General features: G+C 46.8%; 1 protein-coding gene across 1 annotated transcript in view; it reads right to left on the minus strand.

Moving 5' to 3' along the window:
• LOC120298012 (nuclear receptor corepressor 1-like) overlaps nucleotides 1–20880 on the minus strand; it is a 123976-nt gene that overhangs the window by 46035 nt on the left and 57061 nt on the right. Inside the window, exons 15-17 of the mRNA XM_039321327.1 lie at nucleotides 15459–15589; nucleotides 10880–11091; nucleotides 6325–6387 (exon numbers count right to left, since the gene is read on the minus strand). Of these exons, the coding sequence (XP_039177261.1) occupies nucleotides 6325–6387; nucleotides 10880–11091; nucleotides 15459–15589 (406 nt within the window). The remainder of the gene's footprint in view (nucleotides 1–6324; nucleotides 6388–10879; nucleotides 11092–15458; nucleotides 15590–20880) is intronic.

Here is a 20880-nt window from a genome sequence, read left to right on the forward strand (position 1 = left end):
AAGCGACGGGTGGAAACTCATCCAGGAGAGAAGCAACCTAGAACTAAGGAGAAACTTCCTGAGAGTGAGAACAATTAACCAGTGGAACCACCTGCCTCCAGAAATTGTGAATGCTCCAACACTGGAAGTCTTTAAGAAGAGACTGGACAGCCATTTGTCTGAAATGGTATAGGGTTTCCTGCCTGAACAGGGGGTTGGACTAGATGACTAGATGAATGGTTCTCAACCTGTGGGTCAGGACCCCATTTGGGGTCGAACGACCATTTCACGGGGGTCGCCAAACAAGGCTGTCCGCCAATTTTTCCCCCTTTTCTTTGGCCACGCCCCTGGCACCCAGTGATGTATAAGTGATTGGGGGTCACCACAACATGGGGAACTGTATTATGGGGTCATAGCATTAGAAAGGCTGAGAACCACTGGACTAGATGATGATGACGATGATGATTATACCACCACATAAACCCAGATGTTGAAGCCATCATAAATACGAGCTCGTTCCCAAACACCCACATAATCCTCCTCTTCCTCCTCTCCTCAACCCCCCCCCATCCCTTCTAGCACTGATCATGTTACCTAGTCGGGTCATGAAACGTCCGCAGGAAAACCACCCAGCGCAGAGAGCACCAAGGACCCCCACAGTTCAACCCCGAAGTACAAATATTCTCTCCTATTCGATGTGATATAATCCAACTTATCGGATACACGGCGACTTATACGCATTGGATCCAGAGGGAAAAAACTTTCCGTTTTTCAGAGTGAACCTTGATGCTGAGCAAAATCAGATTGGGGAGAAAGCAAGCTACAGTCCCTTCCACCCCCCCCCCATCAACCCCCCCCATGTTTTGGGAATTGAGCTTTTATTCTTTCCTGCTTTACAGTAAGTCCCAAGCCAATCGCCAGTAGGAGGGGAAAGGGAAAAAAAAGGATTTAAGAAAAAATAATCAAAGCAGAGCAGGAGGAGGAGGAGGAGGAGGAGAGGGTGCAGTTGATGGCCTCAACTGACGTGAGTCATAAGCAAAGAAAGAAAGAAGAAGAAGAAAAAAAAAAAGAAAACCCAAAACAACCTCAAAGTATCTGGAACTGTTTTTAGACATTTTTGGTCGTCTGGACAACAGGGATCTGCTCTCTCCAAAGTCCTGAGAAGATCCAGTTGTGCAAATCACACACACGGACGCACAAGCGGGTCTGCATTTCCTGGCAGACTGCGTTCAAATGTTGTTAGCAATCCCATGGTTGTTGTTGTTGTTATTATTATTATAATATTTTATTTTTGCCTTCAAGGGTTGCTAAGGAAGAAGAGATCCTTTAAGTTCACCCCAAGACGTTTTAAGGCAGGACAAGAAGCAACGGATGGAAACTCATCAAGCAGAGAAGCAACCTAGAACTTCCTGACAGTGAGAACAATTAACCAGTGGAACTACCTGCCTCCAGAAGCGGTGAATGCTCCAACATTGGAAGTTTTTAAGAAGAGACTGGACAGCCATTTGTCTGAAATGGTATAGGGTTTCTTGCCTGAGCAGGGGGTTGGACTAGATGGCCTCTAAGGTCCCTTCCAACTTATTATTATTATTATGACAAAAATTTGGAAGGAAGCCTAAGAGGTCTTCTAGTCTGACCCCGCCCGAACAGGAACCCAAGTGTTCCATTCGGGACCGTTTCTCCTTCGGAAACCTTCCAGGACTAGATATGGAGCCACACAAATGCTGTGACAGGGGATGGGGACGCCTCACCAGAAGAGGATAAATGCCAGGTACTCCTCGACTTAACGACAGTTCGCTTAGTGACGTTCCAAACTGAGAAAAAGAGACTGACGACCGTCTTTCACACTTACGACCTTCCGTAGGGTTTCCCGTCGGCCCCCGATCCAAAATTTGGACGCTCGGCAACTGACTCGTATTTATGACGGTCGCCGCATCCCTGGGGTTGTCACGCGATCCCCTTTTGGGACCTTCGGACAGGCAAAAGTCAACGGGGGGAAAAACCGGATTCACTTAACAACCGAGTTATTCACTTAAAAACTGCGCTGGTTCAGTTCAACGACCGCGGCAGGAAAGGTCATAAAACGGGGCAAAATTCCCTTAGCATAGTGGTTCTCAACCGGTGGGTCGGGACCCCATTTGGGGTCGAACGACCATTTCACGGGGGTCGCCAAACAACGCAGTCCGCCATTTTTTCCCCCCTTTTCCTTAGCTGGGCTACTCCCTTTTATTCTATTGGCTTTTGAAAGCCCATAGAATAGACTCTCTTGAATAGAGTCTAATTCTATTGGCTTTCCAAAGCCAATAGGAATTGTCCAGGTTGTCTCTGCCCTGCTGAGCCCGCCAAAAGTCCCATTCTGCCAACGGTGCTGCGCCAGTGGAGTAGTCCTCGACTTACGACCGGTTGAGTAGTCCTCGACTTACGACCGGTTGGGGGTCGCGGCATTAAAAAGGTTGAGAACCAGTGGTCTAGTATATATTCAGTGTTACATTATTATTATATTATTATATTACATTAACTGGAAGCGACATTTTGATTCCGAGAGATGCTGGCCAGGCTCTCTTTTTGGGGGAGTCTTCGATGCTGGCTGTGCCCAGCCCCCTCTCATTATTCCTCGTGGGCACCCCCTCGACAAAGGGGAGGGGCCACTTTTTGTGGGGAGACCCAGCTAGCCCTTGACCTACCACCACGACTGAGCCTCTCAAAAGTTTGGGTCGCCAAGGGAAACATTTGCTAAGGCAGTGCTTCTCAACCTTTTTAATGCCGCAGAATGGGACTTTTGGCGGGCTCAGCAGGGCAGAGACAGCCTGGACAATTCCTATTGGCTTTTGAAAGCCAATAGAATTAGACTCTATTCAAGAGACGCTATTCTATTGGCTTTCAAAAGCCAATAGAATAAAAGGGAGTAGCACAGCTAAGGAAAAGGGGGGAAAAAATGGCGGACTGCGTTGTTTGGCGACCCCCGTGAAATGGTTGTTCGACCCCAAATGGGGTCCCGACCCACAGGTGGAGAACCACTGTTCTAGTAAGAAGAAGAAGACTATTGAGCGAGTAACATATTGTTTATGATAATTAATTACTATTCATTCTTTTTTTAAAAAAAATACATGAACCCAGACAACGTGCTGTTTGCTAAATATTACAAATGTTATTTTTAAAAAATCCTAACTCTAACCCCAACCCCAATCCGGACCCTATTCCCAATCCTATAAAATATATATCTATATCTATCCATCCATGCATATCTATCTATATCTATATTTAAAACCAAACAAATAAATGTGAGCACCAGGGAATACTATAAAATTTTTTAATAAATGCAAGAAAGCAATTATTGCTAATAAGAAACCGGCAACCGGAAAACAGCCTATTCCATCAGGCCCGATGACAAGATCTAGGAGCCGGGTGAAGATCCTGGCCAATCTATAAAGGGGACTCTCCTACTGACTGGCCCTGATGATGTCAGCAGTCGCTGACGAAAGCTAGGTGTTTTATTGTAATTTTATTGAAATTTTATTGGCATTTTACTAAATTTTATTAAAAATTTTTATAGTATTCCCTGGTGCTCACATTTATTTGTTTGGTTTTAAATATGGATATATCCAGGGATCATATTTTTAGTGTAATTGTTAACATATCTATATCTATACCTATCTATCTATCCACCCATCTTTATATCCCTCCCTATCTACCTACATATATCTATATCTAATATCTATATCTATCTATCTATCTATCTATCTATCTATCTATCTATCTATCTCTACCTATCTATATCTATCTCTATCTCTATACCTCTATCTATCTATCTATATCTAACTATCTATATCTATCTATCCCTATCTATCTATCTATCGCTACCTATCTATCTATATCTATCTATCTATCTATCTATCTATCTATCTATCTATCTATCTATCTATCTATCTATCGCTACCTATCTATATCTATCTATCTATCTATCTATCTATCTATCTATCTATCTATCTATCTATCTATCTATCTATCTATCGCTACCTATATCTATCTATCTATCTATCTATCTATCTATCTATCTATCTATCTATCTATCTATCTATCTATCTATCTATCTATATATAATAACCATAATAATATAAAGTTGGAAGGGACCTTAGAGGTTATCTAGTCCAACCCCCTGCTCAGGCAGGAGACCCTAGACCATTTCAGACAAATAGCTGTCTGGTCTCTTCTTAAAAACTTCCATTGTTGGAGCATTTACAGCTTCTAGAGGCAGGCTGTTCCACTGGTTAATTGTTCTCACTGTCAGGAAATTTCCCCTTAGTTGATCAACCCAGATCAGCACAAATACAGAGGGGAGCCGGGCAGAAGTCAGAGGCTGTGTGTCAGCCCACAATTCAGGGAGGGTGGGATAATGCTCCCAATTTGCCAACGTCACGCTTTTGGAATTGGGTACCGCTGGTCTAGAGAAAAGAAGGAGGGGGGGGGCATGAAAGCAGTCCTCCAATATTTGAGAGGTGGCCACAAAGAAGAGGCGGGGGGGGGGGAAGTCAACCTATTTTTCAAAAAACAAGAAACAACGGACAGAAACCGATCTAGGAGAGAAGCAAACCTGGAATTAAAGGAGACACTTCCTAACACTGAGGACAATTAGCCAGTGGAACAGCTTGCCACCAGAAGTTATGGATGCTCCAACACTGGAGGCTTTTAAGAAGAGAATGGACAGCCCTTTATCCGGAATGGTATACGGTTTCCTGCCTGAGCAGGGGGTTGGGCTAGATGTCCTCCAAGGTCCCTTCCAACTCTGCCGTTCTGTTGTTCTATTGTTGTGCTGATTCTTTAAAGGCAAATCCCAAATTCCCGCTGGCGGGAGTGAAAAGAGGCTGGTTTCCTCTGCTTGCAGATTATTATCCCTCGGGAAGCTGCAACTACAGATGGCTCAAATCAACGGGAGTGGGATGAGAGTGGGGAGACGAGGCCTTGAAGCCAGCAGAGACCCAATTTTTGCACAAAAAAGTACCTTGCCTCAACCCTGGAAGTTCTAACGAAGCTTGACAAAACCTCCCACAACCGTGGGACTGACGTGGCCAAGCCCACTAGCAGGGTTTCGTTGAGGCTGCAAGATCCCGGGAAAATTGCAGAAGCATGCTGGACTTTCCAGGAAAAGGAACTTCCAAACTATTTGTCTCATGCTGTCCTTTGGTTGCTAAAGGGACTTAAGAAAAAACAGGAAGGAAGGAAGGAAGGAAGGAAGGAAGGAAGGAAGGAAGGAAGGAAGGAAGGAAGGGAAAGAAAGAAGGAAGGAAGGAAGAGAAGGAAGGAAGGAAGGAAGGAAGGAAGGAAAAAAGAAAGAGAGAAAGAAAGAAAGAAAGGGAAAGAAGGAAGGAAGGAAGAAGAAAAAAGAGGAAGAGAGAAGAAAAAAGGGAGGGAAGAAAGAGGAGAGAGAGGAAGGGAAGAAGGAAAAATGGAGGGAAAGAGGGAGGAAGGAAGGAGAAAGAAAGAAGGAAAAATGGAGGGAAGGAGGGAGGAAAGAAAGAAAGGGAAGGAAGGAAGAAAGAAGAAAAAAGAGGAAGAGAGAAGGAAAAAGGGAAAGAGGAAAGAGGGAGACAGGAAGGGAGGGAGGAAGGAAAGAAGGAAAAATGGAGAGAGGGAGGGAGGGAAGAAAGAAAGAGGGAAGGAACAAAGGAAGGAAGAAAGAAAAAGAAAGAAAGAAAGAAAGAAAGAAAGAAAGAAAGAAAGAAAGAAAAGGAAGAGAGAAGGAAGGAAAAGGGAGGAAAGAGGGAGACAGAGGAAGGGAGGGAGGGAGGAAAGAAGGAAGGAAAATTGGAGAGAGGGAGGGAGGGAAGAAAGAAAGAAAGAAAGAAAGAAAGAAAGAAAGAAAGAAAGAGGGAAGGAAGGAAGAAAGAGAGAAAGAAAAAAGAGGAAGAGAGAAGGAAGGGAAAGGGAGGAAAGAGGGAGAGGAAGGGAGGGAAGAAAGAAGGAAAAATGGAGAGTGGGAGGGAGTGAAGAAAGAAAGAAAGAGGGAAGGAAGGAAGAGAAAGAAAAAAGAGGAAGAGAGAAGGAAGGAAAAAGGGAGGAAAGAGGGAGAGAAAGGGAGGGAGGAAGGGAAGAAGGAAGGAAATGGAGGGAAAGAGGGAGGAAGGAAGGAGAAAAAGAAAGAAGGAAAAATGGAGGGAGGGAAGGAAGGAAGGAAGGAAGAAAGAAAGAAAGAAAGAGAAAGAAAGAAAGAAAGAAAGAAGGAAAGAAAGAAAGAAAGAAAGAAAGAAAGAAAGAAAGAAAGGAGAAGGAGGAAGGAAGGAAGGACAGAAGGGAGAAGGAAGGGGAGGAGGGAGGGAAGGAAAAGCTCCCTTCCTGCGTCAGTCTTACCTTTTTTTGCCACCTCCATCTCTTCTTCCGTCCAGCGCGAGGTCTCCACTGGCTCCGCGGAAGCTGAAACAAGGTGGAGAGGAAAGAAGAGAGAGAGAGAGAGAGAGGGAGGGAGAGAGAGGGAGAGAGCCGGTCAGATGGCGTAAAAGGCCAGACTTTTGTGCTTTCCGCATAATCTATTAATCTGTTTACAGGAAGGCCTGCTCCGGCCGCTTGGGAACGCTGCCCGCTGACAGCGGGAGGGCGTCAGTTCTTATTACATCAAAAACAAAAAAAAAGAGGAGAAAACAAAAACCAAGAGTGAGTCTCAGAGGAGGAGGAGAGGCAGGAGGAGAAATCCCCTCCTTGGGGCAGGAGGCCAGCAGCTCCGTGCCAGAAGAGGCCGTCAGCGGAGTCTGCCTGCAAGGTCGATTCCCCGCAAGGGCCCAGGCCAAGCAGGGCAAGGTGGAGATCTATGGACTTCAACTCCCAGAATTCCCCAGCCAGCCCGGCATCCTGTACATACTCTAAACCAGCGGTTCTCAACCTGTGGGGTCGGGAACCCATTGTGGGTCGAACAACCATTTCACGGGGGTCGCCAAACAACGCAGTCCGCCATTTTTCCACCCTTTTCCTTAGCTGTGCTACTCCCTTTTATTCTATTGGCTTTGGAAAGCCAATAGAAGAGACTCTCTTGAATAGAGTCGTAATTCTATTGGCTTTCAAAAGCCAACAGGAATTGTCCAGGCTGTCTCTGCCCTGCTGAGCCCGCCAAAAGTCCCCTTCTGCAAACGGTGCTGCACCAGTTGAGTAGTCCTCGACTTACGACCGGTTGAGTAGTCCTCGACTTATGACCGGTTGGGGGGGGGGGTCGCGGCATTAAAAAGGTTGAGAACCATTGCTCTAAACAGTATATTTGCATCTTGTATATTGAGGGGGTCCAGAGGGGAGCTGGGTAGATACTTGCAGACCCCTTGCATCCTCTTTCAACTCCCCCCCTCGGGACGGCAGTAGAGGGCAGGGGTCTCCAAAGACGGCCACTTTAAGACTTGTGGACTTCAACTCCCAGAATTCACCAGAGTAGAATTATCTCCAAGGGCCCTTCCAACTCTGATGATGATGATGATGTCTTAAAGCAGTGGTTCTCAACCTTTTTAATGCCGCGACCCCCAACCGGTCGTAAGTCGAGGACTACTCAACCGGTCGTAAGTCGAGGACCACTCAACGGGTGCAGCACTGTTTGCAGAATGGGACTTTTGGCGGGCTCAGCAGGGCAGAGACAGCCTGGACAATTCCTATTGGCTTTTGAAAGCCAATAGAATGAGTCTCTATTCAAGAGAGTCTCTTCTATTGGCTTTCAAAAGCCAACAGAATAAAAGGGAGTAGCACAGCTAAGGAAAAGGGGGAAAAAATGGCGGACTGCGTTGTTTGGCGACCCCCGTGAAATGGCCGTTCGACCCCAAATGGGGTGCCAACCCACAGGTTGAGAACCACTGTCTTAAAGTCACCAAGTGCTGGCTGGGTAATTCTGGGAGTTGAAGTCCACAAGTCTTAAAGGTCGCCACGTGCTGGCTGGGGAATTCTGGGAGTTGAAATCCACAAGTCATAAAGGTCGCCACGTGCTGGCTGGGGAATTCTGGGAGTTGAAGTCCACAAGTCTTAAAGGTCGCCACGTGCTGGCTGGGGAATTCTGGGAGTTGAAGTCCACAAGTCCTAAAAGGGCCAAGTTGGAAGACCCCTGCTCTGGGCTCTGAGTATCTTCTGCAATCTGTGTTGTTTTTGTGAGTCTGTATTCCTGGGCCACAACACAGTGATTTTCATTCTCGGGCATCTGTTTTCAGGTGGGTCAAAGGACAATATATTCACGCGTGACGTTTCAGAAGAGAAACAAACTTCATTTGTGCCTTTCTTTTACTGGTGTCTTACTTTTTTAGACTAGGACAATTTCAAGCAAAACTGAACGGAAACCCGTGCGGCTTTTTACCAAAAGAAAAGCACAAAACTGAATGAATTGAAACCGGACAATCTCTGTCCTGCAATTACGCACTTTTCTTCTTTGCTAGCTGAACACCTGCCTAGGTCAGTGGTTTTCAACCTTTTTAATGCCGCGACCCCCCAACCGGTCGTAAGTCGAGGACTACTCAACTGGTCGTAAGTCAAGGACTACTCAACTGGTGCAGCACCGTTTGCAGAATGGGGCTTTTGGCGGGCTCAGCAGGGCAGAGACAGCCTGGACCATTCCTATTGGCTTTGGAAAACCAATAGAATTCGACTCTATTCAAGAGAGTCTATTCTATTGGCTTTCAAAAGCCAATAGAACAAAAGGGAGTCGCACAGCTAAGGAAAAGGGGGAAAAAATGGCCGACTGCGTTGTTTGGCGACCCCCGTGAAATGGTCGTTCGACCCCAAATGGGGTCCCGACCCACAGGTTGAGAACCACTGGCCTAGGTAGTCCCTCAATTTACGGCCACAAGGGAGCCCGAAATTTCTGCCGCTCGGGCTGGTGCTAGCGCTGGTGGGACGCTTGGGGTGGGGTGGTGCTAGCGCCGGAGGGACATTCGGGGCAGCGCTAGTGCCAAAGGGATACTCGGGGTGGTGCTAGGGCTAGCGGGATGCCTGGGATGGGGTGTCGCTAGCGCCGGATGGATGCTCAGGATGTCGCTAGCATTAGAGAGATGCTCGGGCTGGTGCTAGTGCTGGTGGGACGCTTGGGGTAGGGTGACACTAGCGCTGGAGGGACATTCGGGGCAGCGCTAGTGCCAAAGGGATACTCGGGGTGGTGCTAGGGCTGGTGGGAGGCCCGGGATGGGGTGTCGCTAGCGCCGGGTGGATGCTCGGGACGTCGCTAGCACTAGAGAGATGCTCGGGCTGGTGCTAGCGCTGGTGGGACATTCAGGGTGGGGTGGAGCTAGCGCCGGAGGGACATTTGGGGCGGCGCTAGTGCCAAAGGGATGCTCAGGGTGGTGCTAGGGCTGGTGGGACACTAGGGGTGGGGTGGCGCTAGCACCAGATGGATGCTCGGGGTGTCGCTAGCACTAGTGAGACGCTCGGGGTGGTGCTAGTGCTGGTGGGACGCTCGGGGCGGGGTGGCGCTAGCCCCAATGGACGCTCGCAGCGGCGCTAGTGCAAGTGTGGAGGATGAGTGCACAAACGCAAACGTGTGCATTAGCCATCCATTCACGCGGCCCAGTGGCCAAGAGGCCACGGCCCGGTAGTCAGCCAGGGCTCACAGGTTGGGGACCCCTGGAATACTAGCTGAACAAGTGCGACGATTCACTTAGCAATGGTGGCAAGGAAGGTTGTAAAACAGGACAAAACTCACTTCCCAACTTGTCTTGCTGAGCAACGGAAGTTTTGCGCTCAGTTGAGGTTGTGAGCCGAGGACGACCTGGGCAGGTCATCCTCCACGTACGACCGTTCATTTACTGACCGTTCAAAGTTACAACGGCCCTCAAAAAAGTGACTCACGTCCCCTTTTCACACTCACGACCGTTTTACATTTACATTTCAATTCAGGCGCCTGAAAAAGGGCTTCATATTTATGACGGCCGCAGCGGGATCAGGCGATTCCCCATTTCGCGACCTTCCGATAAGCAAAGTCAACAGGGAAGCCAGCTTCACTTAGCGCAGTGGTTCTCAACCTTTTTAATGCCACTACCCCCAACCGGTCGTAAGTCGAGGACTACTCAACCGGTCGTAAGTCGAGGACTACTCAACTGGTGCAGCACCGTTTGCCGAATGGGACCTTTGGCGGGCTCAGCAGGGCAGAGACAGCCTGGACAATTCGGGGAAGGGCCTTTTCTGTGGTGGCTCCGACCTGGTGGAATCAACTTCCCCCCGAGGTTCGAACTACTCCCACCCTGCCGGCCTTTAAGAAAGCCGTTAAAACTCTCCTGTTCCGGCAGGCCTGGGGCTGATGTCCCCGGGGGGCCGGGATATGATCGGACTCGCGGTATGACTGGATTATTTTATTCTTTTATGACTGTTTTTAACCTTGTACGCCGCCCTGAGTCCTTTGGGATTGGGCGGCATATAAATATTTGTAAATAAATAAATAAATAAATTGGCTTTGGAAAGCCAATAGAATGAGACTCTATTCAAGAGAATCTAATTCTATTGGCTTTCAAAAGCCAATAGAATAAAAGGGAGTAGCACAGCTAAGGAAAAGGGGGGGAAAAATGGCGGACTGCGTTGTTTGGCGACCCCCGTGAAATGGTCGTTCGACCCCAAATGGGGTCCCGACCCACAGGTTGAGAACCACTGGCTTAGCGACTGGGTGACTCACTTAACAACTGAAGGGATTCGCTTCACCAACGTGGCAAGGAAAGTCGTAAAATTGGGGGGGGAGAGAACCTCACTGAACAAGTTTCTCGCTTAGCGACATAAATTTGGGGGGGGGGCTCCATTCCGGTCGTTAAGTCAAGGACTACCCGTACTGCTTTCCAAACCCCAGCTGCAGAGCATCACGGGAAGAATTTTGGAAGCCAGAAGCAGGGTTGGCAGAAGGCATTTTTTGCAACAAGCAGAGATCGACCGAGATGGCCACAAGCCGTGGTCAAGCACCGCCTTGACTTACAGGGTTCCGGCGGGGGCGGCAGCGGTGGGGGTGGCTCCTCGGTGGCGGCGGCCGCGTTAGCCGCCGCGGCTTCGTTCGTCATCGATCGGGTGACCCGGCCTTTGCGCCGGCCTTGGCTGTTGGCGGTCTTGCGTCCTCTCGGAACGGCGGGCTCCCGTTCTTCGGGCTCTTCCGGCTGGGCTTCGACCTTCTCCTTCTCCTTGATATTTTCCCTGGGGGGGGGGAGACACAGAGAGAAAAGTCAGGAAGAGTCTTGGGATGGGGTGACCTGGATGGAGAGATGGGCGGAAGGCGGACGTCCTTCAGAGTGTGAACTACGTAACGCTTGCTTCTTCCCCTGCCAAGCGGGAGGGATCCCTGGCAGCCCCGCTCATCCCGACACAACGAAGAATTCTGGGCGATGGAAGACGAGGTTTGCAGCCCAGGGTTGAACCCTGGGGTCCTCGGGGCTCCCCGAGTTTGTTCTCTTGAGGATGTTGCATGACCCAACTAGGGAACATCATCAGTGGTAGAAGGAGATGAGGAGGAGCAGGGGAAAGAGGGGAAGAGGAGGGGGGAGGAAAAGCAGGAGGAGGGGAGCAAGAGGAGAAGGAGGAGGAGGAAGATGAGAAGGAGGAGAGGAAGGTGGAGGAGGGGAGGAGGAAGACGAGGAGGAGGAAGAGCAGGAGGAAGAGGAGAAGGAGGAGGGGAGGAGGAGGAAAGATGAAAAGGAGGGGGAGGAGGAGGAAGAGAAGCAGGAGAAGGGGAGGAGCAGAAGGAGCAGGAGGGAAGGAGGAGAGGAAGAGGAGGAGGAGGAGGAGAAGGAGGAGGAGGACTGTGGGGTCCTTTCTGAACTTTCTGTTTTCTTGCAGACGTCTCATGACCCAACTAGGGAAGATCATCAGTGCTAGTAGGGAGTGGGATTTACTCTCTCTTTAGATACTAGTAACTTGCCTTGTCAGCGTTGGTGGGAGTGTTGTTTTCTTCTTGGTAATTAAAAAGGGAGCAATAACCCCCCCCCTTCTAGCACTGTTGATGTTCCCTAGTTGAGGAATGAAATATCTGCAAGGAAACAGCCCAGCTCAGAGAGCACCAAGGACCCCATCATTCTCCCTTCCTTCCTTCCTTCCTTCCTTCCTTCCTTCCTTCCTTCCTTCCTTCCTTCCTTCCTTCCTTCCTTCCTCCCTGTCCCTTTATCCTTCTTTCCTTTCTTCCTTCCTCCCTCTCCCTTCCCCTTCCTTCCCTCCTTTCTTTCCCTCCCTCCTCCCCTTCCTTCCTTCCTTCCTTCCTTCCTTCCTTCCTTCCTCCCCTTTCCTCTTTCTTCCTCCCTCCCTCCCTTTCCCCTTCCTTCCTTCCCTTCCTCATCTCCTTCTTTCCTTCCCTCCCTCCTCCCCTTCCTCCCTCCCTCCCTCCCTCATTCCTTTCTTCCTTCCTTCCCTCCCTCCCTCACATACATACATACATTTCTTTCCATCCATCCATCATCCTTTCATCCAACTACAACAGCCTAAGCAGGGAACCACCAAGAAGAAAAACAACAGTCCCCCAATACTGACAGGGCAAGACACTAGAATATAAAGATAGCTAATCCCCTCCCCTCTAGCATTGATGCTGTTACCTAGTTGGGTCATGAAACGTCCGCAATGAAATAACCTCAGAGAGCACCAGGCACCCCACATAGTCGTCCACGTAGTCCTCGTAGTCCACGCAGTCCTCCTCCTCCTCTTCCCCCCCCACAAACCCCCCCCTCCTAGCACTGATGGCCTTACCTAGTTGAGTCATGAAAGATCTACAAGAAAACCACCCAGCTCCGAGAGCACCAAGGAGGCCATATGTGAGTTTCACCTTGATGGGATTACCCAGCCCGAGTCACTCAAGGCCGGTTCTGAAAGGCTACCTGGATGATGGAAGCCACTGCGGGGAGGATATCCTGGACGGCAGGCTGAGATCTGGCTTAATCAAATCTCATACGGTGTATTATTACTTCCCCGCACAATCCTTTCTCCCTCACAATTGCCAGGCGGGGATTCCCGGCACGCTGGGAAACGGCCTTAGGAAGAGGTGAGTTCTTAGCCGTCGGTCGCCGCGCGGCCTGCGAAATTCAACTTTCAGCAACACAAGATGCACACCAGCAGTTGCCAGGTCAGCCTAACCTGGCGTTAATAAAGGAGAATATTTGTCACGCGGGATTGAATGGTGGGGTCCTTGGTGCTCCCTGGACTGGGTGGTGTTTCCTTGCAGACGTTTCCACACCCAAACTACGTTTACATCACCAGTGCTAGAAAGGACTCGCTTCGTAACTGCCTTACTTCGCGACGGAAAACTTTTGAGCTCAACCCCGGACATTGAGTCGAGGACCATCTGTGCATTTAGGGCAGTGGTTCTCAACCTTTTTAATGCCGCGACCCCCAACCGGTCGTAAGTCGAGGACTACTCAACCGGTCGTAAGTCGAGGACTACTCAACCGGTCGTAAGTCGAGGACTACTCAACCGGACGTAAGTCGAGGACTACTCCACTGGTGCAGCACCGTTTGCAGAACGGGACTTTTGGAGGGCTCAGCAGGGCAGAGACAGCCTGGACCATTCCTATTGGCTTTGGAAAGCCAATAGAATTAGACTCTATTCAAGAGAGTCTATTCTATTGGCTTTCAAAAGCCAATAGAATAAAAGGGAGTAGCACAGCTAAGGAAAAGGGGGAAAAAAATGGCGGACTGCGTTGTTTGGCGACCCCCGTGAAATGGTCGTTCGACCCCAAATGGGGTCCCGACCCACAGGTGGAGAACACTGATTTAGGGAAATATTTTTCCGCTTCAGAGACACCGGATACGAAATGGGGGGCAAGTAAATTTTATAAATAAATAATATTTCGAGGCTCTCCCAAATCAAATGCAATGCCAAAATCCAATCTCCAATTAATCTAACACTCCAGAAGACAGGTTTGGGATCCAAAAAGATCTTGACAAACTGGAACCATGGGCCCTGTCCAACAAAATGAGTTTCCATGTGGACAAAAGCAAAGTTTTACACTTCGGCAGGAAAAACCAAAGGTGCAAGTACAGATTGGGTGAGACCTGGCTCAAAAACAGCCACTGTGAGAGGGACCTCGGAGTCCTAGTGGACGATCACTTGACCGTGAGCCAGCCGTTTGCAGCAGCAGCCAAAAAAGCTAACACAATCCTGGGTTGTATAAACAGAGGCGTAGAATTAAGATCACGTGAAGTATTAGCACCGCTTTATAAAACCCTAGTGAGACCACACCTGGGATACTGCAGCCAATTTTGGTCCCCATATCACAAAAAAGATGTTGAGAGTTTGGAAAAAGTTCAGAGAAGAGCTACTAAAATGATCCAAGGCCTGGATACTAAAACATACGAAGAACGGCTGTGGGACTTGGGTTTGGATAGTCTAAAGAAAAGAAGAAATAGGGGAGACATGATAGCAGTGTTCCAGTATCTGAGGGGCTGCCACAAGGAAGAGGGGGTCAGGTTGTTCACCAAAGCACCTGAGAGCAGAATGAGAAACAATGGCTGGAAACCAATCAAGGAGAGAAGCAACCTGGAACTAAGGAGAACTTTCCTGACAGTGATAGCTGTGGAACAGCTTGCCACCAGAAATCGTGGGTGGCTCCATCACTGGAGGTTTTTAAGAAGAGACTGGAGAGCCACTTTTCTGAGAGGGTATGTTCTCCTGCTTGAGCAGGGGGCTGGACTAGAAGACCTCCAAGGTCCCTTCCAACTCTGTTTATTCTATTCTGTTCTGTTCTATTCTAATTTTCTGTATTCTATTTTGTTTAATTCCTATTCTATTCTATTCTATTCTATTCTATTCTATTCTGCTGTTCCATTCCGTTCCATTCTATTTTCCATATTCTATATTCCATATCCCATATTCTATCCTGTAATTCTATCCTGTAATTCAATTCTATTCTATTAATTTTCTATATTCTATTTTGTTTAATTCCTATTCTATTCTATTCTATTCTATTCTATTCTGTTCTGTTCTATTCTATTCTATTAATTTTCTATATTCTATTTTGTTTCATTCCTATTCTATTCTATTCTATTCCATTCCATTCCATTTTCTATTTTCCATATTCTATCCTGTAATTCTATCCTGTAATTCAATTTTACTCTATTCTATTCTATTAATTTTCTATATTCTATTTTGTTTAATTCTTATTCTATTCTATTCTATTCTATTAATTTTCTATATTCTATGTTGTTTAATTCCTATTCTATTCTATTCTATTCTATTCTATTCTATTCTATTCTATTCTATTCTATTCCGTTCTGTTCTATTTTTCATATTCTATATTCCATATTCTATCCTGTAATTCTATCCTGTAATTCTATCCTGTAATTCAATTCAATTCAATTCAATTAATTTTCTATATTCTATTTTGTTTAATTCCTATTCTATTCTGTTCTATTCTATTCCTAATTCTTATTCTATCCTATCCTATCCCTCTAATCAACCAGGATTCTTTAAAAGGCCTTTTATAACACCAAGCGAATGCTGCAGAGGCACACCTGCGCACACCTGCACAACAGACACACAAACACACTCACCCAGGAGATAACACGCCCCACAACGGACTTACTTGGATTCTTCTTTCTCGTCTTTTTCCTCCTCATCTCTTTTCTCCTCCTCCTTTTTCTCAGTTTTCTCCGCTTTCTCCTCCTCTATTTTTTCTTCGACTTTTTCGTCTTGAGAAGGACGAGAGATCTGTTGCTGAAACGAGAGCCGGTCCAAATTACAGATGGTCCTCGGCTTACAATGCTTCGCTTAGTGACATTTCAAAGTTAACAACCTCACTGAAAAAAAATGGACTCACGATCGTTTTTCACACTTAACGACCGTTGCAGCCTCCCTGTGGTCACATGATCAAAATTCAGACACTTGGCAACTGACCGGTATTTATGACAGTTTCAGTAGTCCTGGGGTCAGGTAAACTACCTTTAAGAAGAGACTGGACAGCCATTTGTCCCAAATAGTATAGGGTTTCCTGCCTGAGCAGGGGGTTGGACTAGATGACCTCCAAGGTTCATTCCAACTTTATTATTATTATTATGATGATGATGGATCATCGCACAGTCAGCCAGATGTTCAGACTGGATTTGGCATTTTGTCTACCTATCGAGTCCTTACCCAGAACCTAGGATAGGCAGATGTGGATGTTTGATGGTATTACAGATCTCGTCGCAGGATGGAAGCAGTTCCTAGTAAGGCCGCCTTTTGCAATTGACTAATAGCGAATTTGTCAATGCCAATGGTGTGCAAGTGGTGCTCCTGTTGTTTTGGGATTGCACCCAAGGCGCCTATGACTATTGGTACTACCTTTGCTTGCTTTTGCCACAATCTTTCTATTTCTATTTGTAGGTCTTTGTATTTTGTTATCTTCTCCAGCTCTTTCTCGTCTATTCTGCTGTCTCCAGGCACTGCCACGTCCACTATCCAGACTTTTTTGTCTTTCTTATCGACAATTGTTAAGTCTGGGGTGTTATGTTGCAGGTGCTTGTCTGTTTGAATTCTGAAGTCCCAGAGCAGTTTAATTTTAACATTTTCTATGACTTTCTCTGTTTTATGATCCCATCAGTTCTTGCGTACAGGCAAATGATATTTCTTGCAGATCTTCCAATGCACCATTGTTGCTACTTTGTCATGCCGCTGCTTGTAGTCAGTTTGGGCGATCTTCTTGCAACAGCTTACCAGGTGGTCCACTGTTTCTTCAGCTTCTTTGCATAGGCAGCACTTACTGTCTGTTGCTGTCTTCTCAATTTTGACTTTATATGCACTTGTCCTTAAGGCTTGGTCTTGTGCAGCCAGAATTAGTCCCTCGGTCTCTTTCTTCAATTTTCCTGCTCTTAGCCATTGCCAAGTCTTGTTATTATCTGCTTTCCCAGCTATTTTTTTAACATACTGGCCATGTAGTGCTTTGTCTTCCCATGCCTCTATTCTGTTCTTCATTTGGTCTTTCTTGTAGGCCAGTTTGGTCTCTCCAGTAATCAGTAAGCCTTCCTGATATACTAATTTCAGTGCATCTTCATCATTGTTCTTCAGATATTCTTCCCAAGACATTTTTTCTTCTTCAACCATCTGACGTACTTGCAGCATTCCATGCCCACCTATTTGCCTTGGTAGATAAAGTCTGTCAATATCACTTTGTGGATGGAGGGCATGATTCATTCTCATTATTTTTCTGGTCTTCCTATCTATTGCTGCTGCTGCTATTATTATTATTACTATTATTATTATTACCACCGTTTCCGGCCTTCCGACAAGCAAAGTGAAGGAGGGAAACCACGTTCACTTAGCAACCTGAGTGACTAACAACTGTGGCAAGAAAGGCCATAAAATGGGGCAAAAATTCCCAACAAATGTTAGGAATGGACATTTTGGGCTCAAGTGTAGCTGTTAAGCCAAGAATTACCTGTACACAAGAGCGAAGAAGAGAAGGAGTCCGGGGTGGGAGGGATAGAGAAAAACACAAATAGTCCTCAACTTACGACTGTTTGCTTAGTGACCATTCAAACTTCCTAAAAGATCCGTATGACTTGGTGCCCCCGGGACCTCATTTGAGGTGCCGAGTGACCAGCCAGAATCTACGGCTGTTTGCAGTGTCCCACGATCATGTTTAGGATATTTTTTTCTCACTCGGGAACTTGCAGACCCATTTGAACCGCTCAGGTGACCCTGAGGACACAGGTCAACCTCCAAGTGGCCTCAACGAGTCTCTAAAACAGTGGTTCTCAACCTTTCTAATGCCGCGACCCCATAATGCAGTTCCCCATGTTGTGGTGATCCCCAACCACTTATATATCATCGGGTGCCTGGGGGAATGGCCAAAGAAAAGGGGGAAAAAATGGCGGACAGCCTTGTTTGGCGACTCCCGTGAAATGGTCGTTCGACCCCAAATGGGGTCCCGACCCACAGGTTGAGAACCACTGCTCTAAAAGGAGGCAAAGGACCAGCTGTCTGCAAAGAGTGTAAATCCTTCCACTCCCCACCATCCAGGCAGAGCTGAAGAAGCTTCTGGGAGGAGAAACGAAAGGTCTTCAAAGAAAAACAAGTCCAGTTGCCCCCTGAAAAAAGCCCCTTTGCGACAACCGCGAACCTGGAGGTCTCAGAACCTCCATAGATACTCAAGCCTGAATATTCTTCTGATTTTTCAGCAAAACACTCAGAACCTCCATAGATACTCAAGCCTGAATATTCTTCTGATTTTTCAGCAAAACACTCCATCGCGAACAATTGTTTCTTGTTTTAACCACTGCTGCATTCATTTTATGACTACCTTGCTGGCAAAAGAACCGCCACAGTAAAGCTCGTAAAATCAGGGTCCAGGCACGTCACGACCTGCTTTACAACTGTGGAGATTTATCACCGTTAAGGGGGAGATTCTATTGCAGTCATAACTGGATGGAGACTAACCAAAGAGAGGAGGAGCCTGGAACTAAGGAGAAACTTCCTGATAGTGAGAACAATTAACCAGTGGAACAACCTGCCTCCAGAAGCGGTCAATGCTCCAACACTGGAAGTTTTTAAGAAGAGACTGGACAGCCATTTGTCCGAAATGGTATAGGGTTTCTTGCCTGAACAGGGGGTTGGACTAGATGACCTCCAAGGTCCCTTCCGACTTCATCATCATCATCATCATCATCGTATCCTAGCTTGGCATTTGGGCAGCCTTGCAATTTGTCTTTAATTCTGCCTTTCTGCAAACAATGGGCACTAAGTCCCAATGTTGGTTTTGCCAAATACCACTTTAATACCACTTTACAAGGCCTTGGTAAGGCCACGCTTGGAGGGAGTGAGAGAGGAAAAGAAAAGAAAAAGAAGAAAAAAGAAGAAGAAGGAGAGAGAAAAGAAGGAAGGAAAAAGGGAGGGAGGAAGGAAAAAGGGAGGGAGGGAGAGGAAAGGAAGGAGAGAAAGAAGGAAAAATGGAGGGAGGAAAGAAAGAAAGAAAGAAAGAAAGAAAGAAAGAAAGAAAGAAAGAGAAAGAAAGAAAGAAAGAAAGAAAGAAAGAAAGAAAGAAAGAAAGAAAAGGAGGAAGAGGGAGAAAGGAAGGAAGGGAGGGAGGGAAAGAAAGAAGAGGAAGGAAGGAAAGAAAAAGAAATGAAGGATAGAAAGAGTGAAGATTGATCGGTGGGTGGGTGGAAGGAAGGAAGGAAGGAAAATAAAAATAAAAGGACAAGCTAGTGTTTGAAAGAAAACTAAGTAAAATAAAATCCATTTGTTGGTCATCAAAGCCAACATTTTCACAGAGAGAGATAGATAGAGAGAGAGAGAGAGAGATAGAGAGAGAGAGAGAGATAGAGAGAGAGAGACTCCTGCATGACAGCCTGTTACACTTGATGTCAGCTGTTGCAAGTTTAAAATACCCTTGTAATATTTAGATGACGAGGTTGGCGAGCAGAGCAGAGCCGGGCGGGGAGGGGGGGGGGCTGTGGGATCCTGTTTCGGGCCAGGCAGCCCTCAGCAAATGTCCTTGCCGCCTGGATTTATTTAGAAGAACCCAAGGTCTTGCCAACACAAATAACCCCATGTTGCTCGGAGATGGGCTGCAGAACTGTGTTTGTGTATTTGTTGTGTGCATGTGCTTGGGTGAGTGAGAGAGAGAGAGGGAGGGAGGGAAGCAGAGAAGGAAAGAAAGAGAGAGAAATAAAGGAAGAGAGAGAAAGAGAAGAGGGAGAAAAGGATAGGGAGAGAGAAAGAAAGGGAGAAAGAGAGAGAAAGAGAAAGGGAAGAGAAAGAGAAATAGACAAAGAGGAGAGAAACAAATAGACAGAAAGAGAGAAAGGGAGAGAGAGAGAGAGAGAGAGAAAGGGAGAGAGAGACAAAGAGAAAGAAAGGGAGAGAAAGAGAAAAAGAGAGAAAGGGAGAGAGAAAGAGACAAAGAGAAAGAAAGGGAGAGAGAGAGAAAGAGAGAAATACATAGAAAGAAAAACAGAGAGAAAGGGAGAGAGAAAGAGACAAAGAGAAAGAAAGGGAGAGAGAGAGAAAGAGAGAAATACATAGAAAGAAAAACAGAGAGAAAGGGAGAGAGAAAAAAGAGAGAGAGACAAAAAGAAAGGGAGTGAGAGAGAGAGAAATACATAGAAAGAAAAACAGAGAGAAAGGGAGAGAAAGAAAGAAAGAGAAAGGGAGAGAGAGAGAACTAGACAGTGGAGGGGTTCAAACAGAGGAGTGTTTACTGGGGGGGGCAACCACGGCAACTTTAAGACCTGTGGGCTTCAATTCCCAGGGTGCTGGGAATGCTGGGGAATTCTGGGAATTGAAGTCCACAAGTTTTAAAGTTTCCAAGGTAAAAGATAATAAAAGAGGTATACAGGTGGTCCGTTCCTAAGCGGAGACAGTGCTGAAGGGAGGTGTTGGCCCGTTTTACGACCGTTTTTGCCGTGGCTGTTAAGTGAATCACGAGGTCGTTAAGCGAATCTGGCTTGCCCCATGGACTTTGCTTGTCAAAAGGTCGCAAAAGGGGATCGCATAACCCCGGGACGCTGCAACCATCATAACTATGAGACAGTTGCCAAGTGGCGGTCGAATTTTGATCACGTGACCGTGGAGGGGGGGGAATGCTTCAATGGTCGTAAGTGTGAAAAATGGTCCTAAATCACTTTTTTTTCAGTGCTGTCGCAACTTCGGTCACTAAATGAACAGTTGTAAGCCGAAGACCACCCATAGAATTTTTTTTTTTTAAAATCCACCTAGGTAAAGGAAGTGAGGGTTGTCACCTCATGTTATTAAAGGAGGACGTCCATCTGTAAAGGGGTGACCACCATCCTTTTCATCACCTCCAAAGTACTACAAAGCAGCTCTACATTATTATTAATAATACTAATAAAGTTGGAAGGGACCTTAGAGGTCACCTAGTCCAACCCCCTACTCAGGTAGGAAACCCTATCCCATTTCAGACAAATGGCTGTCCAGTCTCTTCTTAAAAACTTCCAGTGTTGCAGCATCCACAACTTCTGGAGGCAGGTTGTTAATAATAATAATAAAGTCGGAAGGGACCTTGGAGG

The sequence above is a fragment of the Crotalus tigris genome, unplaced genomic scaffold (genome assembly GCF_016545835.1).
Source record: "Crotalus tigris isolate CLP2741 ecotype Arizona unplaced genomic scaffold, ASM1654583v1 scf7180000023738.1706062, whole genome shotgun sequence".
In the NCBI taxonomy this organism is placed as follows: Eukaryota; Metazoa; Chordata; class Lepidosauria; order Squamata; family Viperidae; genus Crotalus; species Crotalus tigris.